We start from the raw sequence: 20,844 nt of genomic DNA on the forward strand, positions 1-20,844 counted from the left end.
TGTTCTATCTGTGAACTTATACTGCACTCATCAGTGTAGCACTGGCACATGTGTATATTCTGTGTGATGTGCATGTGTGCATGAAGCACCTCTCTTTGTCACACATAGACCTGTGTCTGTGAATAAGTGTACGCATATCAGTGCATGTCTTGCCCCTGTGTGTCGATCACCCTGCCTGTGTGTTGTGCATTTGTGTACGTTCATGTGTCTGTGTTGCTTTTCACGTGGGTACTGTGTGTGGGGGGGGGGGAATGGGCACGTCTGGGTCACCCCTGTGTATTTGGGCACTAGCTGGGGTAGGTGTGTCACTCCACAAATGCCTGTGTGTTACACACGTGTAGCGTGTGTCCTGTCCCCCCTGCCCACGTGCCTAGCGCGGCTCCCGCTCCCACGACTTCCCTGAGGCGGGCACAGCGGGGCTGCGCCGGGAGGGGGCTCGGCCGGGGCGGGGCAGCCGAGGTGGGAGGGGAGCTGTCGGCCCCGGCAGTACCGCAGCGGAGCTGTCAGCTCAGCCCAGAGCGCGCCGAGCCTCGCACTGTGCGCACTGCCGGGGCGGGCGCTGCTGCGCCCTGTGCACGGCGGGTCCCGGCGCTTGGCTCCACTCCCCGTCCCGGGGCCGCCGCGCAGCCTGGGCAGAAATGGGACTTGCCCGCGGGCTGTGAAGGAGACAGTGCCCCGCCGCCCCGTGCCACCGACCGACCGCCGGCGAGCGAGCGAGTGCGGGCAGCTCCCGGTCCCGGCCCGGCTGGGGCGAGGGGGACGAGCCTTGCGCGGGGGAGCCCTGGGGGGCCTGGGACCGGAGGTGAGCTGGGGCGGGGAGAGCCTTGCAACCGGGAGCGCGGGACGAGGGAACCAAGCGCGAGGCGGGAGGGCGAGCCCTGGGGCGGGGGGGGGGGGGCGAGCCTTGGAAGGGGGGAGCCGGGCGGGGGGGGGCGAGCCTTGGAAGGGGGGAGCCGGGCGGGGGGGGCGAGCCCTGGGGCAGGCGGGGGGGCGAGCCCTGGGGCGGGGGGGGCGAGCCTTGGAAGGGGGGAGCCGGGCGGGGGGGGGCGAGCCTTGGAAGGGGGGAGCCGGGCGGGGGGGGCGAGCCCTGGGGCAGGCGGGGGGGGCGAGCTCTGGGGCGGGGGGGGGCGAGCCTTGGAAGGGGGGGCGAGCCCTGGGGCGGGGGGGGCGAGCCTTGGAAGGGGGGAGCCGGGCGGGGGGGGGCGAGCCTTGGAAGGGGGGAGCCGGGCGGGGGGGGCGAGCCCTGGGGCGGGGGGGGCGAGCCTTGGAAGGGGGGAGCCGGGCGGGGGGGCGAGCCTTGGAAGGGGGGAGCCGGGCGGGGGGGCGAGCCTTGGAAGGGGGGAGCCGGGCGGGGGGGCGAGCCCTGGGGCGGGGGGGGGCGAGCCTTGGAAGGGGGGAGCCGGGCGGGGGGGCGAGCCCGGGGGCGGGGGGGGGGCGAGCCTTGGAAGGGGGGAGCCGGGCGGGGGGGCGAGCCCTGGGGCGGGGGGGGCGAGCCTTGGAAGGGGGGAGCCGGGCGGGGGGGCGAGCCCTGGGGCGGGGGGGGGGCGAGCCTTGGAAGGGGGGAGCCGGGCGGGGGGGCGAGCCCTGGGGCGGGGGGGGGCGAGCCGTGGAAGGGGGGAGCCGGGCGGGGGGGCGAGCCCGGGGGCGGGGGGGGGCGAGCCTTGGAAGGGGGGACCCGGGCGGGGGGGCGAGCCCTGGGGCGGGGGGGGGCGAGCCTTGGAAGGGGGGAGCCGGGCGGGGGGGCGAGCCCTGGGGCGGGGGGGGGCGAGCCTTGGAAGGGGGGGGGGGCGGGGGGGGCGAGCCCTGGGGGGGGGGGGGCGAGCCTTGGAGGGGGGGGCCGGGCGGGGGGGGCGAGCCCTGGGGCGGGGGGGCAGGCGGGGGGCCAGGGACCCGGGCGGGCCCTGGCGCGGGATAGCCGGGCAAAGGAGGAGCTGAACGCTTTGAGCGAGCCGGGGGCCGAAGGGAAGGCGCACGGGCTCGGGGGAGGAAGGGACAGACGGGGGCTGAGCAATGAGGCGTGTGGGGCAGCCAGAGGGACAGAGCAGCCCCTGCATGGTGGCGCATTCCCAATCCCCTCCCTCCCCGGCCGGGCCAGCTCAGCTCCGATCACCCCTTCTGCGCCTTCCCCGCTGGGCTCCTGCTTTGTTTGGTGGCGGGGTTTTGTGTTTTGTTTTTTTCCGGGGGGGGGTTAGAATATTTCTAATCCTATTTGCAAGGGACTCCCCCCCCCCCCCCCCACTCTCCGCTTGCAGCTCATTTCGCCGGGAGCTGCTGATACATAATACCCAGGCTGCTTTCTGGGTTGTGCTTTATAGCCCCGCCGCCTTTGGCGCGGGGAACAAGTTGTCGGCGTGGGGGGGAAACAGGTTGGTGGAAGGCAAATCTCCTGCGCCGGCTGCCCAGCCTCCGGGTGCTCCCGCTCCTCACAGGAACGGGGGCCTCAATCGGGGCTTCTGGTCCCCGGGATTCCGCCTCCCGGCGTGGGTAGGGGCGGCCGCTGTTCTGTGCAAATAGCACGGGACACACAAGGGGGCTACCCGGGGCTTGAGCAATGGAGGGCAAGAGCCTTGCTGGTGGTTTGCGGGAGCTGAGCATCGGTAATGGGGGGAGGGGAGCCACGATCCAGCGCCCTGCTGCAAGCGAGGGGGCCAAATGCACCTGAGTCAGGGGGAGAACAGATGGATTAGTGGGTGGGTTAGGGGAGCCAGACAGTATTTCGGGAGGGGGGGGGAATCTGCCTCGCGCTCTACCCAGGGGGGCTGGAACAAGGTGTATAATGGGGATGCGAAGAGCCATTGACCCAAACTGCAAACCTAGGATGGAAACCACCTTGCTACCCCTAGTTCCAGCATGGCTAGAGACATGGGTGCTGAAGGGCCAGGGGGTCCCAGGCTCGCTGGTGCTTGGTACGGTGGAGCCTTTGGAGGGGTACGCGCAGGCTCCCCGTGTTTGGAGGTGCCTGAGCCTCGGGAAGATGTTGCTCACTGTGTGCTGATTTAGCGTTTACACGTGAAGATATTTCACAAGCGAGGGGCTCTCTCCACCCGCAACCCGGGTAGACCCCAAACACTAGAGATTGGAGGAGACAGACGCGACAGAACTGCAGCCCCGGCTTCCCTCATCTGCGCCTCTGCAGCTCCAGCGGAATTAGCCTGGTGGCTGACAGCAGGCTGGAGATAGGAGTATGAGGGGGATTAGGTTGGATATAGGACAGGGAGGGGGGGCTGTGTGCAGCTCTGGGGGAGGCGGGGAAGGGGGTTGGAGCCTGAACTAGGGGAAAATAGTGCCAGAATCTGGCACACTTGGGGCTGGGGGACAAAGGAAAAGAGGTTGGATCTAGGACAGAAAGAGCAGTTGGCGCAGACAGGGTTATGGGGAAACTGGGGAGCAGGCAGCTGCATATAAGACTAGGAGGACAGGGCTGCTTGCCTCCTCTTTAGGGCTCCATTCCCCTTGTTACCCAAGCACTTTGGATGCTGCATCAGAGCCAGAAACTCTTCCTGCTGTTCTGCGGCTGGCTCCCGGTGGGAGCTAGAGGATAATTGTAAGGGATCTGGGTTGAATAGAGGAAAAGCCCTTTGTTGGGCCAGCCCCATCACTGCCTTCGTTGGGGCTCAACAGTATTTGTTTGGACTGTGGGAGCCCTGCTCAACTGGTACAGCTAATTGTATGTGAGCTGGTACCTTGTGCATATTACAGTTCAAGGCAGCTGTTCTCAACCTTTTCAGACCACTGTACTTCCTTCAGGAGTCTGATTTGTCTTGTGTAACACCCCTCCCCAATTTCATCTCACTTCAAAAATCAGACATCAAAACACAGAAGGGTCACAGTAAATTATTGAACAATTGCTTGCTTTCTTATTTTTACCATATAATTATAAAATAAATCAGTTGGAATATAAATACTGTACTTACATTTCAGTGTATAGAGCAGTATAAACAAGTCATTGTCTATATGACATTTATAGTTTGTACTGTGACAGGTTTCAGAGTAGCAGCCATGTTAGTCTGTATTCGCAAAAAGAAAAGGAGTACTTGTGGCACCTTAGAGACTAACAAATTTATTAGAGCATAAGCTTGCATCCGATGAAGTGAGCTGTAGCTCACGAAAGCTTATGCTCTAATAAATTTGTTAGTCTCTAAGGTGCCACAAGTACTCCTTTTCTTTTTATAGTTTGTACTGACTTTGTTAGCGCTTTTTAGGTAGCCTGTTGTAACACTAGGCAAATATCTAGATGAATTGATGTACCCCCTTGAAGACCTCTGCGTACCCCCAGAGGTACACATACACCTGATTGAGAACCACTGGTCTAGAGCAGGGGTTGGGTGACTTGTTGTCTAGTTAACAGAAAATTCTTATAAATGTCATGCCCTTAAACAGCAAATAGGGACAGGGACTTAGTACTTCTTTGAACCCTTTGTTTACACCTGATCTAATGTTTATCCCAAAGATAACAGGATTTCTTATGTCAAAGCACTTAGACTGGTAAATCATTTCTGCAGTCTCTATTCCTGTATGAATCGATGAAGTGAGCTGTAGCTCACGAAAGCTTATGCTCTAATAAATTTGTTAGTCTCTAAGGTGCCACAAGTACTCCTTTTCTGTATGCATGGTGTTTTACATGTAAGTTGGCTGTGATGTACTGTATTTGCATGTAGTGTGGAGAATCCCTCAACATCAGAAGAAATTGCAATTAATCTTTTTGTAACAGAATGGAGAGGGAGTCCATGATTGACGTTCTTATATTAACAGGGACATTCCTAGAAGTAAAAGCCAGTAAGAGAAGTGATCAAGTGCATAATCACTTTAGTGCAAAACCCAGTGCTCCTTAGACCTTATAATTGCATGTATCTAGACATGGATGGATGGATGTGAAGAACACAACTGAAAGGAATTCAGAATATCTAGAGTATTAGAAAGAATTTCAGTTATATTTAGCACTCCAAGGTATTTTTCAGATACAGCAATAGTTATTCTACATATTCCTTCTTGAATGGAGTCACAAATTCTATAGCAGCTGAGGTGCTGAGCTCTAAAAATCTTATGTTATGATTAATTTCTAACTCATAAGCATCTCTACACAATGCTTCATGGTGGTGGCAGCATTTTCTTTGTGGCAGTATCAGTGACTAAAACTAATAGTGAGGAAATCAATCAATGTGTCATGGTGCACATTCACTGCTTGCAGGACCTCCTACTGGGGATTAGCTTTGCCAGCTCATGCTCTCCCTTTGGTGATAACCTCTGAATCTGCAGCCCTGCTCACTCCCAGATCTGCAGTCTCCCCTTCATGAATTGGTCCTTCAGCCAGGTCACTAAAGTCCTCCCCTTCCAGGGAAATCACAGTCCTTCCAGAGCAGCTGGCTGGCTGGCATCTCCAACATCCTGTGTCACTTCCCAGTGGTTGGTAGGGAAACCAAGGCCCACTCTCTATACTGGATTCCAGCCTAGGGATCCTATAACAAGCAGGCACTGACCCTGTGCAATCCTATCCCTTGCTGCTGTTTCCTTGGACTTCTTCCTTCATCACTGGTTCCTATCATCTCTTGGTTTGCCAGCCTCAGTCTCCCTCCACTCAGGGAGTCACTGCAGTCTACTTCCCTGCACACTCCTGTCCCCAGCCCCTTAACACTCCTCCCTCTTCCCAAGGAGTAACTGCCCTATTTCAGCAACAGCCATTCTCTGCAGGCTGCTACCTGCCTGTTCCTAAACAGGTGAGCCTGTTCCTCTAGTTAGGGCTTTCTTCTCTACCTCCATTCTACTAATTGCCCTATCTGGCCTCCATTAACTCCTTCCACTCCTGTGTGGGGTGGACACCTCATCACGCCATGTAAGACAGAACAGGATCGGTAGCTGTACCACTCATGCTTTTATGTAGGACTCTTCTTCCTGCATTGATTTTTAAAAGGTTAAACAGTTTAATAATGGTACATTATATAACCATTTAATGTAGCTGAAGAACTTTATTCAGGTTGGGAAGTGTTGATGCAAGGGTTTTGTTTGTTTGTTTGTTTTTTAAGCGTAGAGCACTGTGGTATCTTTATGTGAGCTAGATTGGCCAGATGCTCAGATGAATTCAGCTAAGGATCAGCTCAACATCTTTAGCCGTGGAAGGTCATCCTGACCAAAGCATTATTTAAGATTCTTAAACGTAACAACTTTCGGAAGATAGCTTTTAGCCCTTCGGTCTCCTTTTAGCTGTTTAGAATTGTGCTTTGTAATCGCTGGAATGGCTTGGTGTCCACCATTCCTCCTGTGAATCATATACTGAGACCAGACTCTACTCTCAGTTAAAAACAATAGAGTTAGTTTTGGTGTAACTGAGATCAAAATTTGAGCATGTGTTTTCTGGATATTCAGGCCCTTCTGATTTTGTTTGCGTGGGGTTGCAGTTAGAGGTATTGGAAATGTATTTACTGAAGAGTCTAAAATATAGTGTACATATTTCTTTTTCAGGTGCCCAGGGTTCTATGCTGAGTTAGACTGATGGCATGGAATTTAATTTTGGGGAAGGGTCAGTTAAAAATAATTGTACAATAGGTTTGCTTCTGTGCTATAACTGCCCCATTGAAAGCTGTTTTTCCTTAGGCTACTCCAACTGTGTTGGATACTATGACACTACCTGTGTCTATAGTGGATGTGTTTTTGAAATCTCCCAATGTGGCAAAATTACTGATGCAGTTTTCTCAGTGGTAGCAATGGTGGAAGCCCTAATGTAGATAGTGTCCTATTTTTATTTATTTATTTATAACCCTGAGCTCCTATAACCCTGCTCAGAGCAGGTCTACATTGGTGGTAGTGCAAGAATGGAAGATTTCCCCCCAAAAGTCCAGTGTAGACAAGGCCTCTTTGAGTCTGCTCACTACCGCATGGTTGTAACACAGGTTGGTTTGGTTTATCCAGTGTGGACACGGTTTTTGCTCCTTCCAAAACAACCCTCTTGCCAAAAACATGTTTTAGACTTCCCATTTGGACCCACCTAAACTACAAAAGAAAACAGGGTAGGACTCTGCCATGTCCCTATGCTATAACATGAATTTTTCTTGTCTGGTAGAGCTCTGTAACAGTGTCAGGGACAAAATTTTAGCGAGGTTTTAGACTGATTATGAAATGCAGTTTAGGTCCATTCTACGCTGCAAGTTGTAACCAAGTTAGGGGCCAAGTGCGTTGTAAACAGGTTAAATTGCATGATTGTGCTTACAGGGTAGACAAGTCCTTTGGCTTATAAGTATGTTTGGGACTGCTTTTAGACATTGTTACAAAGCCCAGTGTGGACAGGACCTCTGATAGGACTCAATAATACCATACACTAATGTACAACTACAAAATGGGGAATAACTGGTTAGGCAGTAGTACTGCTGAAATGAATCTGGAGGTTATAGTGGATTACAAATTGAACATGAGCCAACAATGTGATGCATTTGCAAAACAGGCTAATATTCTGGGGTGTATTAATAAGTGTCTTCTGTAAGACACAGGAGATAATTGTCCCATTCTGCTTTGTACTGAGGAGGCTTCAGCTGGAGTTTTATGCCCATTTTTGGGTGCCACGCTTTAGGAAAGACGTGGACTAATTGCAAAGATTCCGGAGGAGAGCAACAAAAATAATAAAATGTTTAGAAAACCTGATTTCCTATGAGGAAAACTTCAAAAAAACTGGGCATGTTTAGTCTTGAGAAAATAAGACTGAATGGGGGACGTGATAAGTCTTCAAATATGTTAAGGACTATTACAAAAGGATGGTGATCATTGTTCTCCAGGACAAGAAATAATTGACTTAATCTGCAGCAAGGGAGATTTAGGATAGATATTAGGAAATGCTTTCTAACTAGAAGGATAACTAAAGCCTGGAATAGGCTTCCAAAGGACGTTGTGGAATCCGTCATTGGAGGCTTTTGAGAAACAGACAAACATCTGTCAGGAATGATGTTAGGAATACTTGATCCTAGCTCAGCTCAGGGGACTGGACTAGATGACCTCTCCAGATCCCTTCTAGCCCTACATTTCTATGATGCTACAATACTGAAACTTGACATGAAAAAAACTCCCAGCACCAATCCCAAACTTTTCCCTAGTTGCTGTTGTAGATATTGTGGAGCTTTCTAAAGAGAACAAATAAATATCTCCATATTGGAGTACACAACTCTCCCAAAAGTCACTACTTGAAAAAACTCCCAGTAGAGTTTGATGACTCTGGCTTTTTCTGAGTTTGATTTTGCTGGAGATTTCCTTCTCCAAAGAAACCTAGCCCTTCCTGTATGGGAGATAAGAATATCCAAATAGGAACAGGAAATAAATGATTGGCTGACATTGGCTGATTATCCATGGAGCACAATCTCCATGGAAACAGACTGTCCTAGAATAGCTCAATCACATGAGGATTACATGACATGAATAAAGTAGCCAGAACTGGAAAATATTTCAGAATTGGACCTACTTGTATTTAATTCATTACCCTCAGGTCTTTGGAGAACTAATCAACAAAGCTAGAATTTAAACCAATTTAATAAAGGTGTATTCTAATTTGGATGCAATGGGATAATGCACATTTAAAGTGATCTTAATTTAAAGGACAGTTTATCATATTCTTTCCAAACCCAGCAAACTTCAATCTAGAGTGAAATCTGAACAATGATCCACATGATCCATTGCTTGAATTTAGTTCCTGTGGTTTCTAATATTGCACGGACTCCTTTAAAAGTGGATTTGCTCACTTTGTTGTAAATGGGAGTTGAGGGGGCTCAGCACTTCTTAGAATAGGGCCCTTTAAGAATTGCGTGTCTCAAAACATGTTAACCAAGTGACTATGACTTTTGCTTCTGGCAAAGTTAATTACAGTAGTATGTTTTCTGTGTTTCAGTTGCACCCTGGGTTGTATTACAGCCTCTGCAGCTGTAGATATGAAAGCCTCTGATCTGCTATTGATCTATTTTCAAATCCTGATTGGTAACCCTGCCTTTGCTACTTATGCCTGCTGAATTTAAACATGTAATTAAGTGGTTTTTTAGTTTTATTTTTCAACAGTGTGGTGAACCCCAAAATGTGTTTCTTCCTCACTCTTGTACCACTGAAGACATGACCATTAAACACGTACATTATACACTGTGATTCAAGACTACTCAGCAACCTAGAGTAGTAGTCAATGTGCTATCACAATTGTTCAGGAACTGATACATCTCTCAAATGGAGTTGTATCTGGCCTAAATTTGTTAGTGCCAGCTATTCACCTTCCAGAATGGCTTGGTTCTAGAAGCATGGTTTGAGACTGATCTGAATTCTCAAGACCAACACTGGCACTAATGGATTATAAGCATGAAATATCCCACAGTCTGTTAAGATTTCCTACCTGCCTCTGTATTTCATTCTCTGCAGTATGAGTTTAGTAGTATTCTTTGCCTAGTACATTTGGATATTTAGAAAAGCCCAACCAGATGCCTGATCCAGCAAACTTACTCCTGTGAGTGCTTACTCGGGTGAATAGTCCCATTGAAGTCAATGAGACTTTATTGTATAGACTGCTCATATGTGGAAGGGATTGTAAGATTGTATTCAGAATAGGTCCCCTTTTGATTAATTCCATTTTCGTACTCCAGTGAATGTATCCAGTGTAACAACTGTTCAATTTAAAGGTAAACCTAGTTTATTGGAGACTAAATTCCTCTTGATAAGGACTTCACTGATCAAGTGAATGGGTAGGGGACTCAAACATCATAAACAAATTCTTTCTACCAATCAATTAAATAAAAACACAGTTTGGTTGAAAAATAATTATTAGCCCTGGTGGTGTTTCAATACATCATTATTCAAGTTAAGCCCATTTGTGTGATAACAGCATCTTAGGAACAGGTCACAGAATGATGGAGGTAACCTGTTATTCCAATGAGCATGTCAACTTTGTTTTGTTTGTCCAAACCATATTACTTAATTGTAACCACATTACTGTTTCAAATTCATTTTTTACATTACGTATTTCTTATTTATAGTACAGATGAATAGAAAAAGCATTGTGCTTCTGTATTAGTATATTTACTCTCCTGGTACATCAAATAGAAAATGCTGTTATTCAGAATCTTTGATCTTAGCAGGGACCTAAAATGGACATAGTTAATGATTCAGGGTAGTGGAATGAACATTAGTTTTTAAAACTGCTTGATATGTCCATGCTTACAGCTTTGATCATTACAGTAACATATAAACTAAGAAATCACAGCTCTTACCTTTTAGTAATCACATGCTATTGTAGTCTGATAATAGTTATTGCAGTAGTAGAATTAAAAAAAAATTATAACTTTGATCATTATGTTCAATTTGATAACATTTTATAGTTACATTAGTCCTTTTCCAAGTCATGTCAACTTATTTTCAGGTCTTCAACTAGCTGTATTTCTGATCTGCAAAGTATCTGTACAAATTTGCCAGTTTGGGGCTGTTTGCCTAATTCTTAGGAAATCTATCTTTATCAATAGTTTCTTTTTTCCCTTGATGTACATGTTCAATCTGCCACATGGTGATATGTTGGTGCACACGTAATGTAATAGCTTACATTTATGTAGTGCTTTTATACCAAAGGATCTCAAAATACTGTGGGCTTATCCTTCAAATGCTTGGTCATGTGAATAGCCCTTATCACATTAATAATGCCACTGAAATCAACAGGGCTATTCCTGTTAGGGAATCAGGCTTCATATATGATCCATATTGGACACTTTTTACCGAGCCATTGAAGTACGGCCATCACTGGAATGGAATGCATGTTTTAAAAATGACAGTTTTTTTTAAACAATTCTTTTGTTTTAAGAAGGCATGAAAATGAATACCACTATTTCTCTAAAACTGCAGGGAGAATTTAGGTAGGCAGCATGTAACTAAAGGGAATTAGAAACTTTTGGTTCTGCTGGTGCATTTGTGTGTAATATGACTGGATATGTTGTCTTAGAGAATTTAAAGTTGTTTACTCTGAGGATGCAGAGACCATGGTGTTCCATTTTTGTTGTTTCTCTTGTTGGGTGGCTTTATATTTGTTAAGGAGAATGATTGACTCATTCTTCTTTATTCAGTTGATTAATAATGCTGCATGTGTGCAGTGTACTTCTGCCATAGATAACTTTTGTAGTTAAGCATTCCCTGCAGTAAATGCAGAAGATCTCAGTGTGGGAAGGAATATTGTGTGAGGAGATACAAACTGAGCAGAATGAAATTTTAACCCAACACAGACAAACATGAGGGGGGAAAAAAAGTATTTAGTTTTAAATGCATACTTTGTTCCTTGTATAAACAGTAACAATAGCGCAAAAGACTGGATCTGATTTACCTTAGACCCCCTCTGAAATGGGGGTAATTCCAGGGAAGGTAATGGTCTTACACAGGTGTAATATCAGTGGCTTGATTCTGGTATCACCTATATTGATACTGAAATCAGGCCCTGTGTTTATATAACAGGCAGTGTAATTTATACACATTTCATTTTCATCTTCTCCATTGCATTTGATTATTAAATAAACATAGGTACTTTATCATTCATTGCTTCATAAATAGTTCCTTTCAGCAATAATAAAGGTTGTATTTGAGGCTGAATCCAAGTCCTGCATTTGGAAGTCTCTTCACATTATGTAAAAACAAAATGGAATCATTTTTAATCCAACAGGACAACAATAGTTTTTATGACTTAGGGAAGCAGTTGAGACTGAAAATCCAGTGCAAATAAGAGTAAACATGTTCCTTGACATGAACAATTGGAACAAATTACTTCCCATGGTGTGCAAGCTGTGCTTCCAGTTAAAATGATATCTCGAAAGGTACAGTGTAGTAAATGATGTTTTCTAAGGAAAAGCTTAAGCACAGTCAGCTAAAATAAACAATTATTTTGTCACTTTATCTTATTGTCTCAGACAGAAAAATGAAAACCCACCCAGCCATTGCTTTCCTCCTCCTCTTCGTCGTCAGCTATGGCTCTTCTGAAAACTCAAGTACGTCCAGAGGGTGTGGACTGGATCTTCTCCCCCAGTATATTTATCTGTGTGACCTGGATGCCATTTGGGGAATAGTAGTGGAGGCAGTTGCTGGAGCAGGAGTGCTGACAACATTGCTGTTGATGCTGATTTTGCTAGTGAGGTTGCCATTCATCAAGGACAAAGAGAAGAAGAGCCCATTGGGAATGCATTTCCTCTTTCTCTTTGGGACACTAGGACTGTTTGGACTGACTTTTGCATTCATCATACAGGAAGATGAAACAGTATGTTCCACTCGAAGGTTTCTGTGGGGAGTTATCTTTGCGTTATGCTTTTCCTGTTTGCTAGCTCAAGCCTGGAGATTACGTAGACTAGTTCGACATGGCAAAAGTCCATCTGGTTGGCATCTAGCTGGCATGGCAATCTGTCTTATGCTGGTCCAGGTCATTATTGCAACGGAGTGGCTAATACTAACAGTTGTGAGAGAGAAGAAGCTGGCCTGCAATTATGAGCCAGTGGATTTTGTTATGGCTTTGATTTATGTTATGTTCTTGATGATGGTTACCATGGGAGTCTCTCTGTTCACCCTATGTGGAAAGTTTAAGAAGTGGAAGAAAAATGGAGGATGCCTAATTATAACAATTTTTTTCTCTATTCTAATTTGGGTAGCTTGGATAACTATGTACCTGTTTGGCAATACTGAACTGAGGAAAAAAGACAAATGGAATGACCCCACTCTTGCCATTGCACTGGTGTCCAGTGGTTGGGTGTTTATTTTTTACGCTATCCCAGAAGTTCATTGCACCATTCTTCCATCACAGCAAGAAAACACACCCAATTATTTTGATACTTCGCAACCAAGAATGCGTGAAACTGCTTTTGAGGAAGATATACAACTTCCTCGGAGCTACATGGAAAACAAAGCCTTTTCAATGGATGAACATAATGCAGGTAAGATTTTCCTGTATAAAGGACCCATACTGGTCTGACTGTCTAATAAGAAAGAAAAGAAAATGTATACATTTGCTCAAAGATATTTGTTCTAGTGTATTTGGTTTGTGTTAAAGGTCATTCAAAATGCCAATTTTTCCATCCACAGTGTTTTTGCTCTTTTCAAAATTTCCCATGAAACTTAAATATTTTTGCAGTGTTTCAAAACCTGTAAACTGAAAAATTCCAGAAGTGTGTGTGTATGTTGTTTTAATGGTGGGCTTTGTTTCAAACAAATTATTTTAGTTTACAAGGAAGATTCATATGAAAGGCAAATATTCAGTTTTCATTTGGAAAGAAAAAGATCACTTTCCGCTGAAAAAAGTTTCAGTAGAAAATTTGTAATTGGTTCTAATTGTAAAGATTAAGCTACGAGTAAAATATTTCCCTAATAATATGACCTGAAGTTCACCAGAGGAAATTGAATTTATTCATGCTTCTTGCTCACTGAGCCTGAATTTTTTCTCATTTATACAAGTGTAAATAAGTAATAATTCTATTGAGATCAAAAAACTTTGTTTGCTTGTGTCAAAAACACTTGATTAGCAAAGGCTGGTGCATGAAGTGCTCAGCATTCTTGGGCCACAAAATAACTTATTATACATTAAATGTATACCTTCTTTCACAGAAATGGGTCCCAAATTTCTTTTCTGATACTATATAAATAATGTGCCTGGTGCTTTACAAACAGGTATAAAGACAAAGGCTCTGTCCTGCAGTGTTTACATTCTGGATAGAAAGAAAAGGAGTACTTGTGGCACCTTTAGAAACTAACAAATTTATTTGAGCATAAGCTTTCGTGAGCTTATGTTCAAATAAATTTGTTAGTCTCTAAGGTGGCACAAGTACTCCTTTTCTTTTTGCAAATACAGACTAACACGGCTGCTACTCTGAAACCTGTCAATCTAGATAAAGAATGAAAAGCAACTGAATGGATGCTTTACCAACTGTACAGGCGATGTAAGAAGGAGTAGCTTTGTTTGTCACAGAAGTGCAACTTGGGTGAAATATGGCAACTGTGTAATGGTGTACAACACCTGTATGCAACATTTTAGGTGACAGGAAATGAAGAATAATAGATCCAATTGCAATCATAGTGAAATTGGCCTTAAATGACTATTCAGGGGGACAGCAAAAGTTGATTGCCTAGCAGAGACAATCAGTAGCTAAAACCTGAACAACATTCTAGTGGAAAGGACACAGGGATACTTATGTGGCTGCTTATGGCAGAGAGCTGCCTGATGGAGGTCCTTAGTGCAGTTTTAATTCTAGCTGGGTAAGAAGTGGGTTGTATATTTTTAAGGAACCAGTAGCAGATGGTGTCATCGCTGTTCTTCGGTTTCCTTATTGTTAAAGCCACTAAGCATTTTGGACCTGATTTTTCCCTCCCACTCAGCCTATTTTATACTGGGGTAACTAGAATTACTTCACTGGAGTTGTTAGAGACTAATGCAGACATAAGAGAACACAGAATTGGGCTGTTTAAATAGAGAGGTGATGATATTACTGTACTGTATTATGTTTCTCTAAACAAAAGCCCACGTTGTAATGATTGTTTTGTCTCTGATATTTACATGGTGAGGATTTGTAAACTTGTTAAATCTTCCAAATATATATACTTTTAAAATGGGCCATTTATCTCTGTTTAGAGATTCTAACATAGCTCAGCCAAGCTGATCCCTATTATTGCAATCTGCTCTGGACTGGGTGTTTCCTTAATAAAATAGTTGTGCATCATTTTTTCCCTAGAATCATTAAATTGCATTATTTACTATAGCCTAAGCTGCATAGTGACGTTTTAAAATTTGGCATTATATTTGCAATACAACCTTGTTAGGGAGGTAACTAGATTTTCCCTATCTGATTATCCCTGGTATTAGTTGTTATGATGAAAAACAAATGTTTGTTTGTGTCCTGTGGAGGTAAAGCTATGTCTTCACTAGAATCATAGTAGCTGCATTGCTTCAGTGTAGACACTCACTACAGTAAGGGGAGGGGTGACAGCTGGGTCAACCTATCTTTTTAGTGTAGACCTGGCCTAAGGGTCACCTTGGGAAGAGTATCTTGCATACATCTGTGTTGTGAGAATGTTGGTAAAATACTTAGAATTTACACAAAACAGATAATGGTAACTAACTCCCAACACTTCCAGCAAGTGAAATGTATGGGAACTGAGCTACTCCTATAAGGCACACAGGATTTGGTTCTTACCCAAGTTTCCCAGACAATTTTAGGTTTTTAATCTACAACTTGCCTATTGTTTTTAAAGTTTCTCCTCCGTTGTGTTAAAGACATACAGACCGAATGATTAGACAAATGCACAATTTAGGAATTACTTGCAGTAATAGGTGTTTAAAAAAAAAAATTCAGCCAGCAACATGAAATTTAATTTGACATTTTCCTGTTAAGATTTATTTGCAAATAGATATGTGAATTATAAAGGTAGTAAAATAGATACGTAATACCTTAATTTCAAATGGTACACTGTAATAATCTGAAACTATTTCTGAGCACATAGTAAATGCCAGTGTAACCATTTATGCTAAAACATTGAGAGAAGGCCAATTTATATATTAAAAAAAATATATATATTACTGATTGTGAGATGGACATGTTTAAAGGGATGTCTTAAATATTGACCTGTGAATAACATAATAATATGTAGTATTTAAATAGTGCCTTTCATCCATCCCTTGGAGGAGGTACTAAGTATCATGTGTGTTTGCAGGGCCAGGGCCTAAAAATTATGTGTAATAAATTATTGTATGGTAAAAGATCAATATTGATCTTCATCTCTGTGCACAACTCCTATTGATTTGAGTAGCAGAAGACTGAGGGCAGTATACAGCCCTATGAATTATGATCAGTTTTAAGTCTTGCTGTACACATGGGGTGAAATTCTAGCTCCAGCAAAGTCAATCGCAAAAATCCCATTGACTTCACTGAGGCCAGGATCTTACCCATTGACTGTAGCATTGTAACCTGAGTTAAATGTAAGAGAGAAATTCTAGTTCATGAGTGGCTGAAACGGGCATGTTTTGATCTTCAGCCTCATATCTATTAATAATAATACTGAGGTGTAGAACAACTGTAATGACACAGTTTGCATATACAAATGAAGGCATATTGTCTGACTGCAGCTGAGTTCAGTGAAGCCTATTGTTCACCTCTGAACTAATCCAATAACGTATGCAAATCTCTGCTGCCTGACTGAATCAGAGGTAAATATCCCCACCTCTTAATTTCATCTCTCATTTAACATGTAAATATTAGAAGAAGAAAAATGATGCATTAAAATTCATGACTATCATAATGGAGAGTATCAGATATTTCTGATATAAACAGCATTTTATCTTTTGCTTCAAGAAATCTTCATGATCAACCTATTTAAAAGCAATATTTGTGCAATATTTCTCAAAGTAACTATAGGAGATATTTGGAAAATCATTATGCACTAGGCCCTCTGAAATAATGCTCAGGGGGTTGTGTTTACTGGCTCAAACAATAGCTTGCATGTCTTTTTTCTGAATATGAGAAGATGTAGAAATGTTGTTTTATTTTACCACTTAGTGTGTGGATACCTGATGGGAAACACATCAGCAGTTATAACTGGGAGCTAAATTCTTTCTTACACTCTTGTAATTTTTAAAAATATGTATTATTCTGACACATGAAAACAAGGGTTTGATTTGTTTGCATGAGAATAAAACTGTCTCTTGTTCTAAACACAGCTTTAAGAACGGCAGGATTTCGCAATGGCAGCTTGGGAAGCCGACCTAGTGCTCCCTTTAGAAGCAATGTTTATCAGCCAACTGAGATGGCAGTTGTGCTAAATGGTGGGACTGTAAGTATAAAAATGTGATAATGTACGGAGTCTTGGGTGGGGAATGTGCAACCACTACTTATTGAATGAACTTCTGAGTTTAGACTGCTTGTTCATATGAAAGAAAACACACTAGAAATGAAATGAAATCTCTAGTAGCAAGTATGCATGTAATGCTTCCATTCCCCTCTTGAGATTATTCAATTAAAAACATTTGGACTTCTTTACTTGGCCATTCAGTTTAAATTGAATGAACCAAGTTTTCTGCCAACTGTCCATACCCAGTGGCTCCTTTGGATGAATGTAACGCAGTGACAGTTAATAACTGTCTGATTTCTGCAAGTTACACTTTTGGTTACAGTCCAGTATATTCTTGGGCATAAGAATCTTTGCTGCAAATAGCTGCTATCACATTTTCACTTTCCTTATAAAAATCTATATTTTTCGCTATATGGTGAATACCAATTGAGGTGTACTACCCTTAGAAAGAAATACATGAGAGGGACATGTAAAATATCTTTATGCTAATGTGAATTAATTTGCCTCTCAAACAGTGGGTTGGCATACTATTATTTGATAGATCTACTGTTATTCAAGGTCATTGCAAGAATGGCTTAGAGATCTGATGCCAAACAGCCTCTTTATACACACAATGGGAATGAAATTTAATTTGCACTTGAGGAATTGCATATAGCTCTTTCCTATTGTTAAGGAGAATTTTCACTCCCACATTTTCATGCATACCTACATGCTTCTTAAAAATTTACTCATGGGCTGGTTTACACTCATGTAAGTTGGATTTTCATTATTTTAAATCATGAGCTGATTCCATAACTCAACCTGCACATTTAAAAAAAAAAAACCCACAAGGAAGCTGATCTGACTGAAGGTTTTTTGTTAAGTAAGTAGAGTTTGGATTTATTATAGGGAACAAGAGTTACTAGATCTCAGGATTTTCCTTTCCTGGGTAGTACAATGAGTGATACATCATGCAAAAGTGATTGTAAATAAGCTCATTCCTTGTTCTCAGAATAATTTACAGGGCCCATAATGAGCACTATACTTTTGGGTGCCTGCATTAATCCATCCCTATATTCCCTTATACCAGAATAAGCAGCTCAGGGAAGAGGCAGTTTAAGGATGAAGGGTTAGAGAGATTTTCTGGGGATAGGCACAAAGCTTGTTCCTAGAGAACATTCAGTAAAGATTATTACCTTAGACAGTAAAGAAAGAGACTAATATATACCTATTCATCCCTTTTTCTTGTGGTGAGGTACGTGTTTTGTACACACTGAAGATACGCTTTGCTGAACCATTTTGTTGTAGAACTGATAATGCTTTTATTACTAGACATGTAATGTAGCATATGTTAACACTGATTTCTGAATAGTCTGGAAAACTCTTAGTTATGGGTTGATTATCCTTATTTCCAGATACCAACTGCTCCACCAAGTTACACTGGAAGACACCTCTGGTGAAAGGCTATAGGTTCTAGAGATAAGAATCTTTGTTACAAATGTTATTCCCTGGCAGTGTGTCTTTCTAAGGGAGGAATCAATAATACCACAACAAAGCAACCAGACATCCAGGAGCTTTGGAATCCTTGAGAGGATTTTATGTAAATGTGAATACTGTTGAACTGATGAGCTAATCACAAAAACAAAACTCTTCAAAATTCAAGATAAATTTAATTAAAAATAGAAATAGGCACACTTTGAAATGGAAGAGAGGACATTGCGCATTCTTAAATGTGAGAGAGAACCTGCCTGTAACTAGTGTGCGAGGCAAGCCTGATTTTGGTTGGTTTCCAGCTGTTTGCAAAAAAAAAACAAAAAAAAAACAAAAACCCCTCTCCCACCCCAACTCTCCCATACCAACTTAATCCATGCTGCCACTACAGTGTGAAAGTATGCAGGGTTTCTTCCTACTTTATTTTTTTTTCCTCTTCAAGTGTTGTGAAGTGTCTTGATTGCTCCATTATCCATCTCTGCTGTGAACGTCATCTAGGGTCATCGTCAGTCTGTGGCAACTAAATTACCATGAGTCAACAATGAGACATGATCCACTTAAGGGGGTGGGGGAGGAGTATCAAATTTGGTTGTGGTGAAAGGAAATGACTGTGCATGCTTCATGCAACTTTGCGAAGCATCTGTATGGCAAGAGTGAAGGTAGTCAGATCATCTCAGCAATGTAGAATCAGACACTGCAGTTCAAGATGCCCTGTTGATGCAGTCTTACTCCAGAGTACAAGCAAAGAACCACGTGTTCTCAAACCCTCAAATTTTTTTATATATGTACCCTTGAGGGCACTAAGTCAAATTATGGAGGGCCAAGCTTCAGCAAAGAATCTTAGCTGAGGAGAGAATGTGGCTTGGGGTTGCCAAAAGGAATCCCATAGGATGATGGATTAAAGGAAACCTACTGTATTACATAGAACTTAGTTTGTGTTCTGATGGCTGATCCTGTAAGGTGCCAAGCAAAAACTCAAGGGGAGGGAAAGGTACTGATCACCTTCCAGGAGGAGCTTTGTAATTTGTGGGATTGGACCCTCTCTCCTAAAGTTGGAACAGGTGCTGTAACCCTGCTCATGGGAGTAGCCCCATTGACTGCAATTGTTTGTGCATCTTAATGTATTTGTGTCTTTTAATGCATAGCTAGGAGAGTCTCCACTCTAGAGGTTCAGGGGGTTTTGTGTTTGGAGTTGGGATAAGAAAGCTTTGGGATAAGGGTTTTTTTACCAAGGCTTATCTAGGCTATGTAACAAGTTCTTACTGCCCATTATTCTTGCCACGCTTTTTGTTACTTTTAAAGCGAATCATTCCTTTATTATTTAGCATTTAATACATATCAAACATTGAAAGCATCATTGTATCCTCATTGTTTGGTCAACATAACGCCTAGCTTTCCTAGATACTAAAAGCAATTGTTTTTACATGAGGGTGTGGGTTATGTATAAGGGTAAAATTTTGCATAAGTTGTAATATATATATATTCTATTTTCAAATGAAAAATAAAATGATAATATACAAAGAAAACTGAATAGCTCAGTAGCTTCACAGAAGGACACTATTTGCTGCATACCACAAAAGAAAGATAAGCTGTTTATTTTTTTTAAAAGGCTCCCTGTTTCTTCTTGTACATCTTCACAGTAAACAGACCTAATCCTGTCGTCTTGTACTCACATGAATAGGCCCCATTGACATCAAGAGGTCTACTCACAGGTGTAAGGGCTGCAGGATCAGGCCCTAAGCATTACACACAAGATATATTTTGCCATTCTTGCCATGATCACCTTATAGGATTTTATTTCTAACAGCCCTTCTGGTTCAGGAACCATACTTTTCTGTCATGCATGATTAAAGGAACATGTTAGATTCATGACTGATGTTCCCAATACAGGCAAAGTGGAAGCATGTGCTTGCTTTTAAGAAGAAGAAAAAAAAAATTTTAGTCTCTTGTTTAGGTAACTAGATTGTCTAAGAAACTGAGTAGGCTAGAGGTGGATATTGCATGCTATCCAGTAATCTAGAAGTACCTCTAGCTGTTAAAGTCGTGATCAGATAAAATATTTTAGATTATTAATGGTTACTATCCCGGAAGCTGCATAATTTGGAGTAATATAAAAGCTAGTGATGTATGTCTGCAAAAGTTTCATTTTAAAACATCAGTTTTAAAAATGTTAAATTCTCTGAAAAGGTCTTTATTGTAAAAATGTATAAGATGACCATGGCATAAATGGGAGGGCAGCTTTCTTTTAAAATTTATCATGCTACAGCTGAGAAGTATACATTCAGTACTATACACATTTTATAGACCTTAGATAAATTCTTTCCATGAGTTATTTCGTAAACATTTACATGGCGTTCAGTTTTCTAGATGAGAGTGGATTAACAAATTAAGGGCCTAGTCCTGCTCCTTAGGAAGTCAGTAGGAGTTTGAGGCCCTAAGCACAGACCGGGCCAGATCCTGCAAATCTTTGGTCACATAATCAGTCCAAGGCTGCCAACCCTCCAGAATTGGCCTGGAGTCTCCTGGAATCAGCATCAATGTCCAGGTGACTATTGAAAGCAATCCAGGAGATTT

At 43.2% G+C, this 20,844-nt stretch overlaps 1 protein-coding gene across 3 annotated transcripts; it reads left to right on the forward strand.

Moving 5' to 3' along the window:
• The first annotated feature begins 477 nt into the window (after nucleotides 1-477).
• On the forward strand, nucleotides 478-20,192 carry GPRC5B (G protein-coupled receptor class C group 5 member B). 3 transcript variants are annotated; one of them, XM_038419896.2, is made up of 4 exons: nucleotides 478-802; nucleotides 11,889-12,899; nucleotides 16,670-16,782; nucleotides 18,195-20,192. In XM_038419896.2, the coding sequence occupies exons 2-4, from the start codon at nucleotides 11,897-11,899 to the stop codon at nucleotides 18,237-18,239; spliced, it is 1,161 nt and encodes a 386-aa protein (XP_038275824.1). In that variant the 5' UTR covers nucleotides 478-802; nucleotides 11,889-11,896; the 3' UTR covers nucleotides 18,240-20,192. The 3 variants fall into 3 exon arrangements, with proteins under 3 accessions (XP_038275824.1, XP_043349930.1, XP_043349931.1); XM_043493995.1 differs by having other exon boundaries at nucleotides 595-723; XM_043493996.1 differs by having other exon boundaries at nucleotides 595-717.
• The last annotated feature ends 652 nt before the right edge of the window (nucleotides 20,193-20,844 follow it).

Source organism: Dermochelys coriacea, chromosome 10, assembly GCF_009764565.3.
Source record: "Dermochelys coriacea isolate rDerCor1 chromosome 10, rDerCor1.pri.v4, whole genome shotgun sequence".
Lineage (NCBI taxonomy): Eukaryota > Metazoa > Chordata > Testudines > Dermochelyidae > Dermochelys > Dermochelys coriacea.

Bases quoted from the DNA above. Each gene is read 5' to 3' on its own strand.
- GPRC5B (XM_038419896.2), top strand. From the start codon at position 11,897: ATGAAAACCCACCCAGCCATTGCTTTCCTCCTCCTCTTCGTCGTCAGC. The intron at 12,900-16,669 runs GTAAGATTTTCC...TTCTAAACACAG, and splicing joins AATGGATGAACATAATGCAG to CTTTAAGAACGGCAGGATTT. The intron at 16,783-18,194 runs GTAAGTATAAAA...CCTTATTTCCAG, and splicing joins TTGTGCTAAATGGTGGGACT to ATACCAACTGCTCCACCAAG.